Genomic DNA, 18,367 nt, shown 5'->3' with positions numbered 1-18,367 from the left:
TAGCAGTGGATTTTCCAAAGTCAAATTAATAATAGTCTATGGTCTTTTCCTTTAGGAAGCCGTCTAGACCTTTTTTAAACCCCGCTAAGCTAACCACCTTTACCACATTCTGTGACAACGGATTCCAGAGTTTAATTACACGTTGAGTGAAGAAACATTTTCTCCGATTTGTATTAAATTTACTACTTTGTAGCTTCATCACATGCTCCCTAGTCCTAGTATTTTTGGAAAGAGTAAACAAACGATTCACGTCTACCCATTCCACTCCACTCATTATTTTATAGACCAATATTATATCTCCCCTCATCCGTCTTTTCTCCAAGATGAAGAGCCCTAGCCACTTCAGCCTTTCCTCATAGGGAAGTCGACCCATCCCCTTTATCATTTTCATCACCCTTCTCTGTACCTTTTCTGATTCCACTATATCTTTTTTGAGATGCGGTGACCAGAATTGAACACAATATTCAAGGTGCGGTCGCACCATGGACCGATAAAAAGGCATTATAACGTCCTCACTTTTGTTTTCCTTCCTTTCCTAATAATACCTAACATTCTATTTGCTTTCTTAGCCGTCACAGCACACTGAGCAGAGGGTTTCAACGTATCATCAACAACAACAACGCCAAGATCCCTTTCTTGGTCGATGACTCCTAATGTGGAACCTTGCATTAAGTAGCTATAGTTCAGGTTCCTCTTTCCCACATGCATCACTTTGCACTTGTTCACATTAAACGTCAACTGCCATTTAGACGCCCAGTCTCCCAGTCTCGTAGTCTCGTAAGGTCCTCTTGTAATTTTTCACAATCCTCTCACGATTTAAGAACTTTGAATAACTTTGTGTTGTCAGCAAATTTAATTACCTCACTAGTTACTCCCATCTCTAGATCATTTATAAATATGTTTAAAAAACAGCGGTCCCAGCACAGACCCCTGGAGAACCCCACATGAAAATATTTTTAAAACAAATAGGAGGAAATATTTTTTTTCGCTCAAAGAATAGTTAAGCTCTGGAACTCATTGCTGGAGGATGTAGTAACAGCAGTTAGCTTATCTGGGTTAAAAAAAGATTTTGACAAGTTCCTGGAGGAAAGGTTCATAGTCTGCTATTAAGATAGACATGGGGAAGCCATTGCTTGTCCTGGGATTGGTAGCTTGGAATGGTGCTACTATAGGGTTTCGCAGAAAAAGCAAGGGAAAAGAATATCATTCCTAAATGAAAAGTTAGAAAGATAAAGAGGATCCTCTTTTTAGAGGCCCCCTTAGGTGCAGGCTTCTTGTTTGAAAAGAAAACTGACGTGGAAGATGCGACTGGGAACTTTTGAGTATATACTAATTCACAGTGTGTTCACTGACAGAGTTAAGGCTTTTTCTAATATCAACAGATTGTGGAGCGTCTCAGGCACAAATCAAGAGAGGGGAGGGAGGGAGGGAGGGAATGAAGGTACAACAGAGAAAATGTATAGTGCAAAATTATGGTGGCAAAAAAAAACTCCTAGTAATGGCCCTAGATGGCATCATTAGTACACAGACCAAGACAATGAACGGGACATAACAAATCTATGCATTACAGCGTGGGGTCTACATACCTCATGATCATAAATATAGACAGGATAAGCTGACTTAAAAAGGCCAGCTTCAGAGTCTGGGCAACATTTGCCAAGCTCCAGAAACTTGCTTACTGGAGACAAAGAATAAATTAAAAATGATCATTCCTCCTCAGGAGGGCTCCATTCACCATTATGACTCTGAATCATTCAGCACAGCCTAAAATAAATTAGGAGCAATAGGCATTTTCTAATTGGCCAGCAGAGCGATGTGAGTTTAGTTCACTGGATAAAAGATGTATCCAAGCTTTTGCTCTCGATATTTGTGTGTGACACTTCTCTTTCCTCCCTCATAGAAGAAAATTAGTATTAGCATGTTTGCAAAGCTACTTCTGACACAAAACTAGATGCACTACTTTTTTTTTGGAAGAGGAGGGGACCCAGCAGTTTTCTCCTACTCATATTGGTTGTCAGTTCAATGAGGACCAAAGCTAAGTTCCAGCACAACAAACCTTCATTCAAAGCTACCTAGTAATTTTCTCCTATTTTGTAGCACATTTACCCCCAAACTCAATACAGTGACAGCATGGAACCTTGCAATCACAAGGCTTAAGCCTAGGCACAAGGGAGACAATTGTATAAAATACGCACTAATACGTGAGCGTTACCCACATAAATGTTTAGAATACTAACATATGTGCACAGATGGGATCTGGGGGTACTGAAGGAACTTAGGAAAGTTATGGTGGCTCTGCTGTCTGACTTTTTCAATGCTTCTAGAGAGTCAGGAGTAGTCTCAAAGGACTGGAGAAGGGCAAATATGATCCCTCTCCACAAAAGTGGAAGTAAGGAGAAGGTTGGGAACTACAGGTTAGTTAGTCTGACCTCTGTGGTGAGTAAATTAATGGAAACTCTTCTAAGACAGAGGATAGTGAGGTTGAAGGAACTTAGGGAAGTTCTGGCAGCACCACTGTCTTATCTTTTCAATGCTACTTTAATGTTGGGAGTAGTACCGGGGAACTGGAGAAAGGTGGATGAGGATCCTCTCCACAAAAGTAGGAGGAAGTTGGAAATTACAGGCCAATTAGTCTGGCTTCTGAGGTGAGCAAATTAATAGAAATGCTTCTAAGACTGAAGAGTAGCTTAATGATTAGAGCAAAAAACAGAACCAGAGGAGCTCAGTTCAAATTCTACCACAGCTCTTTGCAATCTTGGGCAAGTCACTTAACCTTCCTGTGATGTGATTTATAGAATACTGTCCCTCACCCTTAAGAATAGTCCCTTGAGTAGTCTGAGGCACCTTAAACACAGGGAGGAAGTGAGATGGGAGGGGTGGAGCTGAGAGGACTGGAATCAGGAAGTATAAAAGGCAGGGCCACAGTGGGGTTGAGGAGGCCCAGGGAAGGAAGAAGTGGATTCCCAGCATATGCTTTCACGTCCTATGTCTAGTTGCCAGGACCTGGCTGAGGTAAGCCAAACTTTCATTTGGATAATTTGTGAAACCTTGCTCTTGAGGTCTGGCCAGAGTCAGACCAGAGTTGGCAACCTTGAGAGAGTGAGGGACTATACAGACTGTGGTTTGGGCCCTGTCATCCACCTGCCTATGTCATAACTTTTTCATTTGAACCTAAGAGACTTTTACCTTTGCTTCCCTGACTCTCTGAAGTCCTCAGTTTTGGATTAATAAAGTGCTTATTTTAATTTTGCAACCTTGTCCAGCTGTGTCATTTGAAGACCCACCCTCACTCTCAGTATCACAAGTGGTATCAGAAGTGGAATATTTGAGCTTATGCTGCCGGAGGAAGCCGAATCCTTGACCTCTGGGTCTCTGAGCCTATTGAAGATATCATGCCGGGACATCAGGCAAAAGGGAATAGCCTGCCTAGTTAGGGGAGGGGGGCATATAGTTAGTGCTAGACAGGCAGGTTTTATTTTTGTTTTCCTCAGTACACGTTTCTGGGTGAGGCTGCTAAAGCAAAAATATGGACAGGCTACTCCAGGCCCTAGTGGAAGGCCAGCCGCAACTGCAGCTGCAGAAAGTAGTACAGAGGCAACGGGAGCTCCCCCCACCAAAGATCTGTGGAAGCCCAGCACAGCTCCATGACTCAGGTGACACAAGCCTTGCAGTCTCCCAGGTTGCACTCTATGGTTCCAGTGTTACTGAAGATGGTACTGATGGACAACCCAGACTATTTCCTGGCCAATTTTGAAAGAACCGCCCGCCAGTGGCAGCCAGACCGCCATTCCAAGATGTCAATCCTGGTGGGACAGCCACCTATATGGAAATAAAAGCAGCTATTTTGGAAAGGGCGGGCTGCACTCAATAGGCCTACTATCAATGCTTCCAGAAAGGGTCCCTGCAAGTTAAAAAAAAACCTCTGGAGTTTCTTCTAACAATTCATTGAGGTGGCCTGGAGATGGCTGCAACCAGAAGGCAAGATGGGCTCAGAGATCACAAGAGTCATCCTCTTGGAGCAGTTCCTTGAAAGTTTACCCCGTCTATGATAAACAGTAGATGAGACGGCCCCCTAAATTGACCCCAGAGAGTGCTTTAGAAGCAGCTGAAGCCTTTCCACCAAGTACAACCAGATTCAAAACTCTACAAAGAAAAGAAGCCATCTGGAAGTCCTGGGAGGAAAGGAGAAAAGGCTGGACTGGACAACCCAAGGGATCAGAAACCACCCTCCAGCTCAGGGTCATCAAGGAACGGGATGGAACAATGGAAGCCCTCAACCCCATGAATGCACCGTGTACCTTTGGCTTGGTCATGGGATCCTTACTTCCCTACCTGTTTCGGGTGTGGGGGAAGTGGACATATAGTTAGAGACTGCCAGGATCTAACTGAAAATGCAATGGTATGAATTTGGTAGTCACACATGACTATAATTTTGTGGACGCTTTCCATCCAGAAAGCAGAAATTGTGACTTACAAGTTGAGCCGGAAGGACACCCATTCCAAGCACTAGTGGACTCCAGCAGTGTCAAGACCCTTGTTTCAAGAGAGATACTCAACTATCTGCAATTGAATTATGAGTGGACTGTGACCCTGGCATGCGTACTTGGGGAACAGAGGCAATATCCAACTGCTCAAGTATCCTTTAAACACCTGCTGGGCATGCTTAGTTAGAAGTAGAAGTCTTGCCTTGGATACCTTACCCAATAGTTTGGGGCTGGGATTTCCCAAAGTTCTGTGGCATTTAGGACCAGCTGATCGCTGGTCCAAAGGAGGAGGATTCTTTCCCTGAGATCTTCCCGCTGAAGGACGCTGACTTGTATATTGAAAGTCCAAAATTGCCTAAACTTCGCTGCCAGTGGCAGTTAGAGAAACTGCATTTCTCTCTGAATCTAGGAGCCAGAGTGAATGGAGATCCAGAGTCGGAGGAAGACGGCAGTCTTGGCAACTCAGACCCATTAGACAGCCTACCTGAATGGAGTAGCGAAGAAGTTACAGGGAATTTTAAACAGGCACACTCAGAAGATGAGTCCCTTAGAGTAGCCAGAGCTAGGATTGTTTTGATAGAAGGGAATCTCGTGGGCAACCAGGACCCCTCTAAGGTAGCACTGTTATATTTTAAAATAAAGAATGACTTGTATAGGGTGGCTAAGGGAACCCTGGAAGGGGAAGAGGTAGAGCAACTGTTAGTCCCTCAATCCTACAATAGGCAGGTTATGCAGTTAGCCCATAGTCATCTGTTAGGAGGTCACCTGGGGGAGAAGACCTGGAAATTGATTTTGGCCCGTCTTTTTTGGCAAGGTGTATTCAAAAAAGTTGAACTCTTTTGTCAGTCATGCCTGACCTGCCAGCTGAGTAGTCCTGCAAGGGTTCCACCTGCCTCTCGTGTGCCCATGCCTATTGTCAATACCCTGTTTGAGAGAGTGGCTATGGAATTTGTGGGGCCACTAGATAGAACCATCCTTGGTAATAAGTATATTTTGGTTATTTTGGACTATGCCACTCACTACCCAGAAGCTATTGCCCTGCATAATATGAAAATTACCACTGTGGTTAATGCTGTGTGGGAAGTCTTCTCCCAGATGGGGATCCTTGCTGAAATACTGACTGATCAAGGAACCACCTTTTTGTCCAGGGCCATGAGGCAAGTGTGTTCCTGCTTAAGGTAAAGACCTTGCGGATGTCTGTTTATCATCTGCAGACATTTGGTCTAGTGGAATGCTTCAACTTGACTCTCAAGCAGATGCTGAAGAAGTTTGTGGCCAAAGATGAGAAAAACTGGGATTCTCTACTCCCCTAGATACTGTTTGCAACCCAGGAGGTGCCCCAGAGTTCTACAGGATTCTCTCCATTTCAGTTGTTATATGGGAGGAGACCTAGGGGAATCCTGGATGTGGTTTGGCCAGCTTGGGAAGAGCAACCCAACCCAGGAAGGAACTTGGCCGATTATGTGTTCACCATGCATGAGAGGCTGAAGAAAGCCGGTGAGGCAGCCAAGCTCTGCTTGGAAAAGGCTTAAGCAGGTCAAGCCTTCATGGAGCTCCAGCTACCTTTTAACGCCTCGACCAACTACTTAAACCACATAGTGACTGTGCAGCTGCCTACTTGGATGACTTTGAGGAGCATAATTGAACGAAAACGTCTATCTCCATGGGCGTTTATCTCCGAGAACGGGTCCGTGAAGGGGCGGACCGAACCGTATTTTCAAAAAAAATAGACGTCCATGTTTTATTCGACAATTTGTGAGCTGGGCGTTTTTGTTTTTCAGTGATAATGGAAAATGAAAGCGCCCAGCTCAAAAACGAATAAATCCAAGGCATTTGTTCGTGGGAGGGGCCAGGATTCGTAGTGCACTGGTCCCCCTCACATGCCAGGACACCAACCGGGCACCCTAGGGGGCACTTTTACAAAAACCAAAAAAGGTAAAAGAGCTCCCAGGTGCATAGCACCCTTCCCTTGTGTGTTGAGCCCCCCAAATCCCCCTCAAAACCCACAGCCCACAAGTCTACACCATTACTATAGCCCTAAGGGGTGAAGGGGGGCACCTACATGTGGGTACAGTGGGTTTGGGGGGGTTGGACGACTAAGCATTAAGCAGCACAATTGTAACAGGTAGGGGGGGAATGGCCTGGGTCCACCTGCCTGAAGTCCACTGCACCCCCTAACAACTGCTCCAGGACCTGCATACTGCTGCCAGGGAGGTGGGTATGACATTTGAGGGTGAAAATAAAAAGTTGTGAAACATCATGTTTTGTGGTGGGAGGGGGTTAGTGACCACTGGGGGAGTCAGGGGAGGTCATCCCCGATTCCCTCTGGTGGTAATCTGTTCATTTAGGGCACTTTTTGGGGCCTTATTCGTGAAAAAAACAGGGTCCAAGAAAAGTGCCCTAAATTCTAGCTACAAACGTATACTTTTTTTTCCATTATCGGTGAAAGGCGCCCATCTCTCCTCGGCCGATAACCACGCCCCAGTTCCACCTTCGCCACGCCTCTGACACGCCCCCATCAACTTTGTACGCTTCCGCGATGGAGTGCTGTTGAAAACGTCCAAAATCGGCTTTCCATTATACCGATTATTCGTTTTTGTGAGATAAACGTCTATCTCCCGATTTGGGTCGAAATCTAGGCGCTTTTCTCTTCAATTATAAGGTGGATTGTCATCTACAGTAAGGATTGGAGGACCCATCTCTTCCAGAATGACTATCCAGAATCAGTACTGGATAGTCTACAGAATACTGGCTAACAGCGAATCCTAAAAAAGTGCTTCTTAGGAGGACAAGAAGTCCAGTACCTTGAGTACTCAATCAGAAAGGACAAGTGAGACCCCAGATTTGGAAGGTAGAGGCCATCACCCAGATGCCAATACCCCAGACAAAGAAACAAGTATGAGCCTTCCTCAGCTCATTGGTTATTATCGCTGTTTTTTTCCAGGTTTTTCTGAGAAAGCAGAACCGCTAACCCGGCTCCTGCAGAAGAAGGCTCCAGAAAAGATACGCTGGACTGAAGAGCTGGAGATTACCTTCCAAACCCTAAAGAGGGATATCTGATCAGAACTGGTGATGGTCAGCCTGGAATTCAGCTGGCCCTTCATCGTGCAGATCGATGCATCTGAGATTGGACTCTGGGCTGTTCTGGCCCAGGAAGTGGATGGGGAAGACCACCAGGTGGCATACATTAGCCAGAAACTGCTCCCAAGAGAGAAAAATTATGTGGCAATTGAGAATAAAGCTCTAGCTGTCAAGTGGGCTCTTGAAACATTCCAATATTATTTTGGGGGCAACACCTCCTGCTGGTCACCGACCATCAATTTCTTCAGTGGATAGCTTGATATAAAGACTCAATTGCACATATAATGCGATGCTTCCTTAGCCTCCAGCCCTTTTGCTATCAAATGGACCGAGAACATGCTAATACTGACTTTTTGGTCTCTGAAGGTGGACTCTAATATGGCAGGCACTCAACCGGGCAGTGCTGAGCTGAGGGGGAGAGTATGTAAGAGGCTTTATAGAACACTGCCCCTCACCCTTAAGAATAGTCTCTCGAGTAGTCTGAGCCACCTTAAACCCACTAGCCACGCCCACGGAGGAAGTGAGAAGGAGGAGGAGGAGGAGCCAAGAGGGCAGGAATCAGGAATTATAAAAGGAAGGGCCAAAGTGGGGCTGAGGAGGCCCAGGGAAGGAAGAAGTGGATCCCAGCATATGCTTTCACTTCCTATGTCTAGCTACCAGGACCTGGCTGAGGTAAGCCAAATTTTCATTTGGATAATTTGTGATACCTTGCTCTTGAGGTCTGGCTAGAGCCAGCGTCCGTTTCAAGACCAGGGCTGTTAACCATGAGAAAGGAAGAGGGACTATACAGACTATGGTTTGGGCCCTGTCATCCACCTGCCTGTGTCACGACATTTTCATTTGAACCTAAAAGACTTTTACCTTTGTTTTCCTGACCCTATAAAGTTACAGGCCTCAGTTTTGGATTAATAAAGTGCTTATCTTAATTTTGCAACCTTGTCCAGCTGTGCCATTTGAAGGCCCATCCTCAACACTTGCTGACAGTATCACAACTCCATTTCTTCAAGTACCAGCTTAGATTGTGAGTCCTCCAGGGAGAGAAAAACACCAACTGTACCTGAATGTAAACCACTTTGATAGCTTTTGAAGTTCCAGGCAGTATATAAGAAATTAAATACATGAATAAAAAATATGTTAAGGTTTCTGGAATCCAATGGACTACATGACCAAGTTACCATGTTTTTATTAAAATTAGGGCTTATTAGATGAATTAGATTAATTTGTTGACTGGGTTCAATCAAGTGAGAGTGCTACATGTGGTGTTCTTTGATTTTAGCAAAATCTTTGACACAGATTCACATATGTGACTTATAAATAAACTGAGTGCCTTCAGTATGACCCCTAAAGTGACTGACTGGGTTAGAAACTGTTCAAGTGGAAGGAGACAAAGGATAGTAGTAAATGGAGCTCATTCTGAGGAAAGGGACCTTGCCCATGGTGTGCCACTTGGATCAGTTCTTGGTCTGATTCTTCTTAACATTTTTGTAAGCAATGTTACTGAAGGACTGTCTGGTAACATTTGCCTCTTTGCAGATGATACCAAAATCTGCAATAAGGTAGACACCCCTGATAACATGAGGAGGGATCTAGCGAAGCATGAAGAGTGGTCTAGAATTTGGAAGCTAAGATTTAATGCTAAAAATACAGGGTCATGCATTTGGGCTGTGAAAACCCAAGGGAGTGGTACAGTATAGGGGGTAAAGTACTTCTGTGCACAAGAGCTGGACTTGGAGGGTGATCATATCTAATGATCTTAAGGTGGCCAAACAGGTAGAAAAGATGATAGCAAAAGCCATAAGGATGCTTGGATGAATAGGGAGATGAATTGCCAGCAGGAAAAAGGAAGTGAAAGTGCCTCTGCATATGTCTCTGGTGAGACTTGTAGGAATAGCCAGTTATTCACCAACTTGTGGTAGGTAGAGATGTGCGAATAATATTTTTATAAAACACTCAGGAATTATGATACTGTAATTACATCCCCTATATCAGATAAAGTTAATCATAGCCATAACTTGGCAGATTTGAGTTCCAACTCCTTTTACCGAGTTCCAACTAACTCAAAACTAATAATATGTGGGAACCTTTTAGTGTTCAAGCCAGACAAGCAAACTTCCTCTCTAAAGACTCTTATCAATCTAGTGGACACGCACCCCAATGTAAAATTTCCCATGGGATAACAAACAGTCTGTTGTGGTAGAGATATATGCCTGTTCACCAAGAATTCCTACTAGCTTCAGCTTCATCTCCAGTTTAAAAGGACCCAACTCATCACTGTTCTGTGTGGCTGGAGACCAGTAACCAGTTCAACAAACCTAGGCAACTCTGCTATTCTTTTAGGCTATATTCACTGAACAGCAAAATTTAAGATGAGATGATCCACTGTTTGCATGATGAAGTTTGCAATAGCAAAATTCTGTTCCCAGTTTATCTGTTTCATTTGGTTTACTGAGGAATTGTCATTTACATCTCCCTTCCGTGTTTACTTTTTACTTTTAACTGCAAGCATCAATTGTAACTGAATAAAAGTTGTAAAAACTGGTGAAATTATTACTTCAGTAAAAGTAGAAGTAACAAATGTTATCCTGTACTTCTTTGCAAGTAAAAGTAACAAAACTTTTATTTAAGTACAGTAACTAGTTACATTTACTTAGTTACTATACAACACTGTTAACCTGGTTGTGTTAACACCTGTAGAAGAAGTCATCAAAGAAAGCAGTTTTTCTGGAGCCATACCATTTAAATTTTAAAAAAGAAAGCCTGTTTAAAGTCATTACTTGCTTGTAACAGAAGCCAGTGGAATACAGCAAAAAGAGGCAATACATGATTGAACTTCTTTTTCAAAATTAATCATGCCGCCGTATTCTGAGTAAATTGTAATGCTTTTAATACTGTATCGGTTACACCCCCATAGAGGGAATTATAGTAGTCAAGTTGGTTATTGCACCATTTATTGAAGAAAGAGTTTGTAAACAGCTTGAGAATCTGAACATGGACAAAGGTATGGGGCCGGATGGGATACATCCCAGGATACTGAGGGAGCTCAGAGAGGTCCTGGCGGGATTGGAGATGAGTGAATGTGGTCCCTCTTCACAAAAGTGGAGACAGGGAAGAAGTCTCATGTCAGTGGTATGAAAAATAATGGAGTCACTGCTGAAAGAAAGGATAGTTAACTTTCTAGAAGCCAACGGGTTGGGTTACAAGACCTGAGGCAACATGGCTTTACCAAATGAAAATCCTGTCAAATGAATTGTATTGACTTCTTTGACTGGGTGACCAAAGAACTGGATGAAGGACATGCACTAGATGTAATCTACTTGGATTTCAGCAAAACCTTTGATATGGTCCCCCACAGAAGACTCATGAATAAGCTGAAAGGGCTGAACTTAGGACCAAAAGTGGTGAACTGGATAGGAAACTGGTTGACCAATAGGTGGCAGAGGATGGTGGTAAATTGAATCCGCTCGAAGAAAGGAAGATGAGCAGTGGAGTTCCTCAGGGGTCGGTGCTGGGGCCAATTCTGTTTAATATATTTGTGAGGGATATTGCTGAAGGGTTAGAAGGAAAGGTTTGCCTTTTGTAGATGACACAAAGATAGCCAATAGAGTGCATACCCTGGAGGGAGTAGAAACAATTAGAAGGGATCTCTAAACGTTAGAAGAATGGTTGAGAGTCCAGCAGTTAAAATTTAATGACAAGAAGTGCAGAGTGATGATGCACTTAGGGTGCAGAAACCCAAAAGAGAGAGATAATGGAGAGGAGGGGAGAGATTATTAAGCTCGACTCAGGAGAGAGACCTTGGTGTCCGAGGATCTGAAGGTTAAGAAACAATGTGACAAGTCGGCAGCCATGGTCAGAAGGATGCTAGGCTGCATAGAAAGGGGTATAACCAGCAGAAGAAAGGAGATGTTGATGCCCCTCTACAAATTGTTGGTGAGGCCCCACTTGGAGTATTGTGTTCAGTTTTGGAGGCCGTATCATGCTAAAGATGTAAAAAGACTGGAAGCGGTGCAAAGAAAAGGTACAAAAATGGTATGGGATTTGCGTTGCAAGCCGTATGAGGAGAGACTTGCCGACCTGAACATGTATAACTTGGAGGAAAGGAGAAACAGGGGTGACATGATACAGACGTTCAAATATTTGAAAGGTATTAATCCGCAAACAAACCTTTTCCAGAGACGGGACGGCAGTAGAACTAGAAGACATGAATTGAGGTTGAAGGAGGGCAGACTCAGGAGTAATGTCAGAAAGTATTTTTTCACGGAAAGGGTGGTGGATATGTTCCACGGAATTAATTTATATTTGGGGATAGCTCTAGAGCACTCACTAATGTTTATAATTTTTAATATATATTCTCCACCAGTTGCCGAAGATTAACAATTGCAGTATTCTGTACTGCAAGATTTAAAAGTATGTACTCAGAGCATGGCACTAAATTTTAAAAGTGACCATGTGCTATCAGTATAACTTTAAAAGATACCATATACTCAGAATACAAAGAGACTATATTTTTAGCTTCAAAAGGGTTTATTTAATATAAATAATATTGCAAACGAGAGATAGCTTTTAAAGGATCTTAGAACAGAGAATTTGTGCATAAAATAGAACAAAGTAACAGGCTTAAATCTTAAGGTTATAGTTTAACTTACAGGAGAGTCTTTGTTACAGAGCATGCTGTGGTCTAGCTGATTGATGAGCACACGGTCAGGAGCAAGGCGTTAGCAGAGATGGATCTGGATTGCAGCTGAAGAGAAGAATCTGTGTCTTGGGGAAACAGCTTTTGCTTTTATACTCTTAGTTTGCAGGGAAGAATGAGTGCATGCCCTGTGTGCATTTTCTTCCTGGTTTGCACACGACCCTGAGTAGTTGCAAAGCATTGTGGTATCTTGGTCTCATGTATTATGACATCACAAGACTTCCTGTCTGGATTTTGCTGACAAATGGTTTATTGAAGTGCAAGGCTTCCTGCTTGATTCTCTGTGATAGATACTCCTCTGATAAGATTTGTCTCGGGCGGCCAGCAGGTGTCCTTTGTCTTTAGTAGCTGGATTTTACACCTTTCCCGCCTGCCTGTCTCCTTGCCTCTACTGGTTACCTTTGATCTTTGTTGTGTTGATCAGCCAGGCTTTTTTGATCAGAGGAAGAGAGTCAATTTAAAACTTTGAAGCAGTCTCTTACTTGAGAATAGTCTTTTGTTAAAGGGGGAGGAAGGGGGAGGTGAGGTCCTTGCAGCAGTACCTTTTTGTCTTTGTTAAGTGTTTGTCAGAGGTTTCCCAGGAAAAAGGGAGGGGGAGATGAAATTCAGGCTAGCTGATCTGAAAGCTGTATTTTTATATTGGTATCTGATTCAGCACAATTCTACATATTTTAATAATTCTGCTGCATATTTAATTCTGGCAATTGAACTGACATCATGTTACAGATACATGGAATGCCCTCCCACAGGTGGCAGTGGAGATGAAAACGGTAATGCAATTCAAACATGCATGGGATAAACACAAAGGAATACTGTTTAGAAGGAATGGATCCACAGAATCTTAGCAGAGATTGGGTGGCAACACCAGTAATTGGGAAGCAAAACCAGTGCTGGGCAGACTGTGCCCTGATCGTGATTGAATATATATGGATGGGCTGGAGTGTAAATTTTAAGGGGCTTTGACGTTAGCTTCAGAACTTTTAGTACAACAACAGTGCTGGGCAGACTTCTACAGTCTGTACTCTGAGAATGGCAAGAACAAATCAAACTCGGGTATATACATAAAGTATGGCTTACCATGTAAAATGAGTTTATCTTGTTGGGCAGACTGGATGGACCGTACAGGTCTTTATCTGCTTTCATTTACTATGTTACTAAGTTGTGCTAGGTTTGTGGCCTGAACTAGGAGTGCAAAATGATGCTCATTAAAAAAGGAATGAACCAATCCCAGTTTTCATTTTTAAAAAACACAATTCCTAACTACGTTGTTTGCTTGGACTTCAAAAGTTAGCAAGTCATCTTAGATAACTCCTAAAACTCTCAAAGTAAAGTCAGTTGTAAGCACATCATTTTTATTTCAAGCAATAGTAGTTGGAAGAAAGACATTTTCAGCTCTTAGCCATAATATTTTAGTTTGGTAGGTTTTAATTTAAGTAAATAACAATTGGAACAATTTTCAATTTTGTTGATGCAATTTGTCAACATCTGAGGATATTTCTTGTAAAACAAAAATGTTGTCAGTGAATGGGAACTCCCCCTTTTCTAGTTTCATTGAACTCAGCTCATAAAGGTATATTTTTTAAAACAGGTGGCAAGGGCAAGCCCTGAGGAACTCCACAATCAGGACTCCAAAAATGAGAAAGAGATCCCCTTAGTTTTTACTCCACAGAACCGGTTTTTCAAAAATCTTTCAAACCAATTAAGTACTATCCCTCCCGATATTCAAAACTATTTAATTGACCAGGTCTGGCTTCTAGCTGGTTAAATAGGGTTTAAGTAATTAACCGCAGATATTCAGCGGAAGATAACCAGTTATCTCCTGCTGAATATCCCAGTTAGCAGCTAGCTGCTAACTGGCTATTTCGCACAACATAGCCGGTTAGTCATTGACAATCTGCGCCTAATCGACTATGTTGCGTATTCAAAATAGGCGGCTTAAATAGCAGGCAGGCCTATCTTTGACTGCAAAAAAGTTAACCAGTTAGTGCTAAATATCGGTATAGCCGGCTAACTTTTTAGCGGCCAACATAAACCTGGATATTCAGTGCTGCTTCCTGGATACGGTCCAACATTGAATATCTGCTGGCAGCGGACAGCAAACCCATTGCCCGCCGCCAACTGAATTTTGGGCCCTATGTGTATATATACCTGGTTATGCTAGTATTCTACAAAGGAGAGTCGGTACCTGTTTTGTTTTATAGAATAGGCTCCTACCAAACACTATCCTGCCACTCAGTTCTAGGCACCCTGTTACAGAATTTCCCTTGATGTGTCACTGTTATATAATGACTGGAATCCCACCCCAAAAGAGCTGTGAATGCTGCCTCCACTATGGAGAAGCCTAGCCTGAGAACTGAACCTAGGTCCTCTACATGGTAACTGGATACACTAGTCTAATGCAGTGTTTTGTGTGCTGTGTAGTGACCTGGGGAAAGCATCATTTGAGGCTGCCCCAGTGGTGACAATATGATGTTTCAGTAGTGACACTGGAACAGTTGCTGATTGTTTGCTGTGTCTTTTCTTCTTTCTCCTCTGTGTCCACGATTGACTACAATCAGGTTTTCTTCTTGATCCTTCAGTGAGCCAAGGAGCAGCATATAGTCCTGAGGGTCAGCCAATGGGGAGCTTTGTATTGGATGGCCAGCAACATATGGGAATCCGGCCTGCAGGTAGGCCCCTGCCTTTCCTCAGCACTGCTGTTCTACATTCTACTCACCATCCTACTGTCTCCATCCACATGCTCTAACTTGCCACAGGAAAACTTCAGACCTATGGTATCTCCTTTACTCTGTGGGGTTTTCCTCACCCATAGGTGATATGGTGATATTTTACTCTCTCTTTACTTTCCGTTTTGATTATTTTCTGGCATAATTGTGGATTTTGTCTCCCTTCTAGGCCCTATGAGTGGAATGGGTATGAATATGGGCATGGATGGGCAGTGGCACTACATGTAGCCTTCACCTTGGAAAGCAATCACAGAAAAAGGGGTAAGTGTAATTGGGATCTTTATTTTGATTAACTTGACTTTGCTTTCCATGTGTAACATGCCACTTCCTCTTCCTTCCCTCATTTGGTTCCTTTTTTCTTGCATATACTCCCTTTTTCAAACGGTGTCATCTAGAAGCTCATTATCTATTAACTACAGCACTATCATATTAAATTCCTACTGTCCTCATGTGATTTTAGTCCATCCATTGTCTCATCCATCATCTCAGAGCATTCCACTATTTTCCAATACAGGATGACAAGGTCTAGAATACATAGAAACAGCAGCTAGAAAATTCCAGTTAAGCCTTGACTGCAGTCTGACTCATGTTCCCTAGGCCTCAATGAAAAAGGTCTGTTCCCTATTCTCTGCTTACGGGGAAAAATCTCTCTAGAATAAAGCACTGTGTTTCTCCCTGTCCTTCTGAGGCAGCAGAAAGCATTGGAATGGACTCCTGATGACACAGAGTTATCTTGCTAAGGCAGTGACAAGGAAAAAACACTTCACACTCTGCTATGCAAAGGTCAGCAGATGGAGCTGGAAATGTCATTCATAAGGCAGGCAAGAAGAGCTTGTCTTTCATTTTATTTACTGCTCTAAGCTCCAACATGCCCCAAACTCAGGCTTCATGCAAATCTTTGGATGTGTAAGCCAAGCCCCCACCCCCACTCTTGCACACAGGGATCTTAGGGGCACCAGTTGACTGAGTGAAATTAAGCAGGCTCCAGTGATGCGGTAAAAAAGGGAAAGTGAAACTGTCCTGTGAGTGGCATAAATCTGTCAGGATACGATTGATGCCCAAATTATCTTATATGCAAAGATGAAATGCTGCAGTTCATTATGCCTAGTCTAGATATATGACAGCAGTGACACCCTGGATTCTTCACTAGGGAGTCCCTGTGTTTTGATTATTTTTTTACATGTGCCTACTGACTTTTCACATGAGGCAGAAAAGACAAGAAAGCTAGTCAGTAAATTTAAAGGGAAAGACATTTAAGAGCAAAGAAATATAAGCCAATGGATTTTTCACTGAGGCTGAATAGCCATAGTTTGATTAAGAAACCCATGAAGCTTTAAGTGTTTTTGACAAATGAAAAAAAAATTCAGACTTCTCAACAAGGCATATCCTTTACTGAAGGTGCTAGAGCATGCAAAATTTCATATAACACTGAAACTTCCTTGTTTAATGAGGCTGATTATAAAGACTCATACCTTGATTAAATCACTCAGTGTATGTAAATAGAAGCCAATGTTTTATATGAGATCTCAGGGGAAGGGAGTGAGTGGTCATTGTGCCACAGCACTGATGAAGTCAATTTCCTTCCTTCCTTTACTAATGTAGTCAGAAACTGTAGAAAGCAATGTTCCCTAAAACAGCCACAGAGAAAACATTTGCTCAGCTTGGATAATTCTTAATATAGGCCATATAATTTCTAGCCTATTTAATTACATAACATATTTTATGCTTCATGACCAATTACATTAATAGCTTAATATAGAAGAATATTATCCTCTCTTGATTTGATTATGCAGCCACACAATATGGTATATTTGGTACTTAATTATCATCATCATCTATTGAGCAGGCTGCAGTGGCAGAATAAACAGATCGCAGTCAATCGGTGTTATTGTCTTCAGATGATTTTCCCACTTCTGTTAATAATGTACACAGATCTATTAAGAAAATGACTATGGCCTATAAGCCTTTAGATTATCAGTTTACAGTGGTTCAGCTCTTCAGCTGCCCTTAGAAGAAGTTAAATACAGGTGAATTAGGCCATCTTTTTCTAGGTTTTTCTATGTGATAATCAACGTAAATTGTACGGTTACAACAACAGATCCAGAACTTCGGGTGCATCAAGCAAATCTATGAAAGCCTGAACAGTCTGTGGGTTTGTGGCTTTCAAGTTTGTTTTAGCAAGGTGGGGATATTTCTATAAAGAAGCCAAATTTATGTGCAGAGAACGTGCATAAATTACTAATATACCAACATATATGCCCCTAAATGCCAATACTCTGCACTATTCAATAAAATGGCACCTAAATGCAATAGTACATCATTTGCAAGTGGATATACACATGGGTAGAGTCAGGGTAGAGGGTAGGTGGGGTGCGCAGTTATGTGCATAAATTGTAGTATACATCATTTACGCATTTTTAACAAGCATTTACACCAGCTCTATGAATGGTGTAACTGGTCATGCCTAAATTCTACACATTGGTGCCTTCTAGATGCCTAAATATAGAAGTGCAGTGTATATACCTATATGTATATACAAACATATGCATTCAAAGTTGTACATCAAGGAGGCAATTTAAGAAGATTTAAATATCTAAAAAAATCCATTTAAATCTGCACACATGAGTAAACTATCATTTTAGAATATATGTGTATGACTGCCGCACACACAGATTTAAAAGTGGTATGGTTTGTGTGGACATTAAAATTAGACATGCATTTCCTATTTTGCTATATTACATTTCCCTATTAGCACGTACACCGCTCCAGTGTATGCAAAACTGCCATTTAACTATTGCTAATCCTTCAGTATATTCTGCCAAATAAGCATATTTTCCCCCATGCCTTATATCTGTTTTATAGAAGGCACCCAGTTAGTGAGCCTTTTGTAAAATACACTGCAAACTTTAACTTAGGCATTCCTTTTTCAGCTTAGGTGACCTAAACAAAATTGGGCCTCTTGTATCTAGACATCTATTTCCTTCCTGGAGTCATTTTTAGGTGTGCCCTGTTGATTATACCTGGTGGCCTTCGGTCATCCCCCTGCCCTTTTCAGCTTCTTTGGATCACCACAATAAACTAAAGTCATTTTAACCTAAGGGTTTCTCCTTCTTATTAAGTAATTTTAACTGAATTGTAAATAGCACTAAGAGAAACAGAAATCCAGAAAACATAGTGGTGGGGTAAAGGGGTGGTGGCATTGAATGGACTGGGATTATAAACTTGTGACTGAAATTCAAAGCTGTGAATTCTTGAACTTTCTGTACAAAGTATCTCTGCTTATCTCTGTCACTTCTTTACTGTGTGGCTGGGAGTGAGTTGCACTGCTGCCTTAGTTTTACTCCTTCTTTTTGCTTGATGTTTAATGAGATGTAGGTGAAGAT

At 42.2% G+C, this 18,367-nt stretch overlaps 1 protein-coding gene across 1 annotated transcript in view; it reads left to right on the top strand.

Moving 5' to 3' along the window:
- Positions 1–18,367, top strand: part of MEIS2 (Meis homeobox 2) — a 521,844-nt gene that overhangs the window by 484,616 nt on the left and 18,861 nt on the right. The window contains exons 11-12 of the mRNA XM_030214758.1: positions 14,838–14,927; positions 15,154–15,245. Of these exons, the coding sequence (XP_030070618.1) occupies positions 14,838–14,927; positions 15,154–15,212 (149 nt within the window). The 3' untranslated portion in view covers positions 15,213–15,245. The remainder of the gene's footprint in view (positions 1–14,837; positions 14,928–15,153; positions 15,246–18,367) is intronic.

This window comes from Microcaecilia unicolor, chromosome 9 (genome assembly GCF_901765095.1).
Source record: "Microcaecilia unicolor chromosome 9, aMicUni1.1, whole genome shotgun sequence".
Taxonomy (NCBI): domain Eukaryota; kingdom Metazoa; phylum Chordata; class Amphibia; order Gymnophiona; family Siphonopidae; genus Microcaecilia; species Microcaecilia unicolor.
Note: the sequence above shows the minus strand (reverse complement) of the source record. Positions and strands in the feature narration are given on the sequence as shown.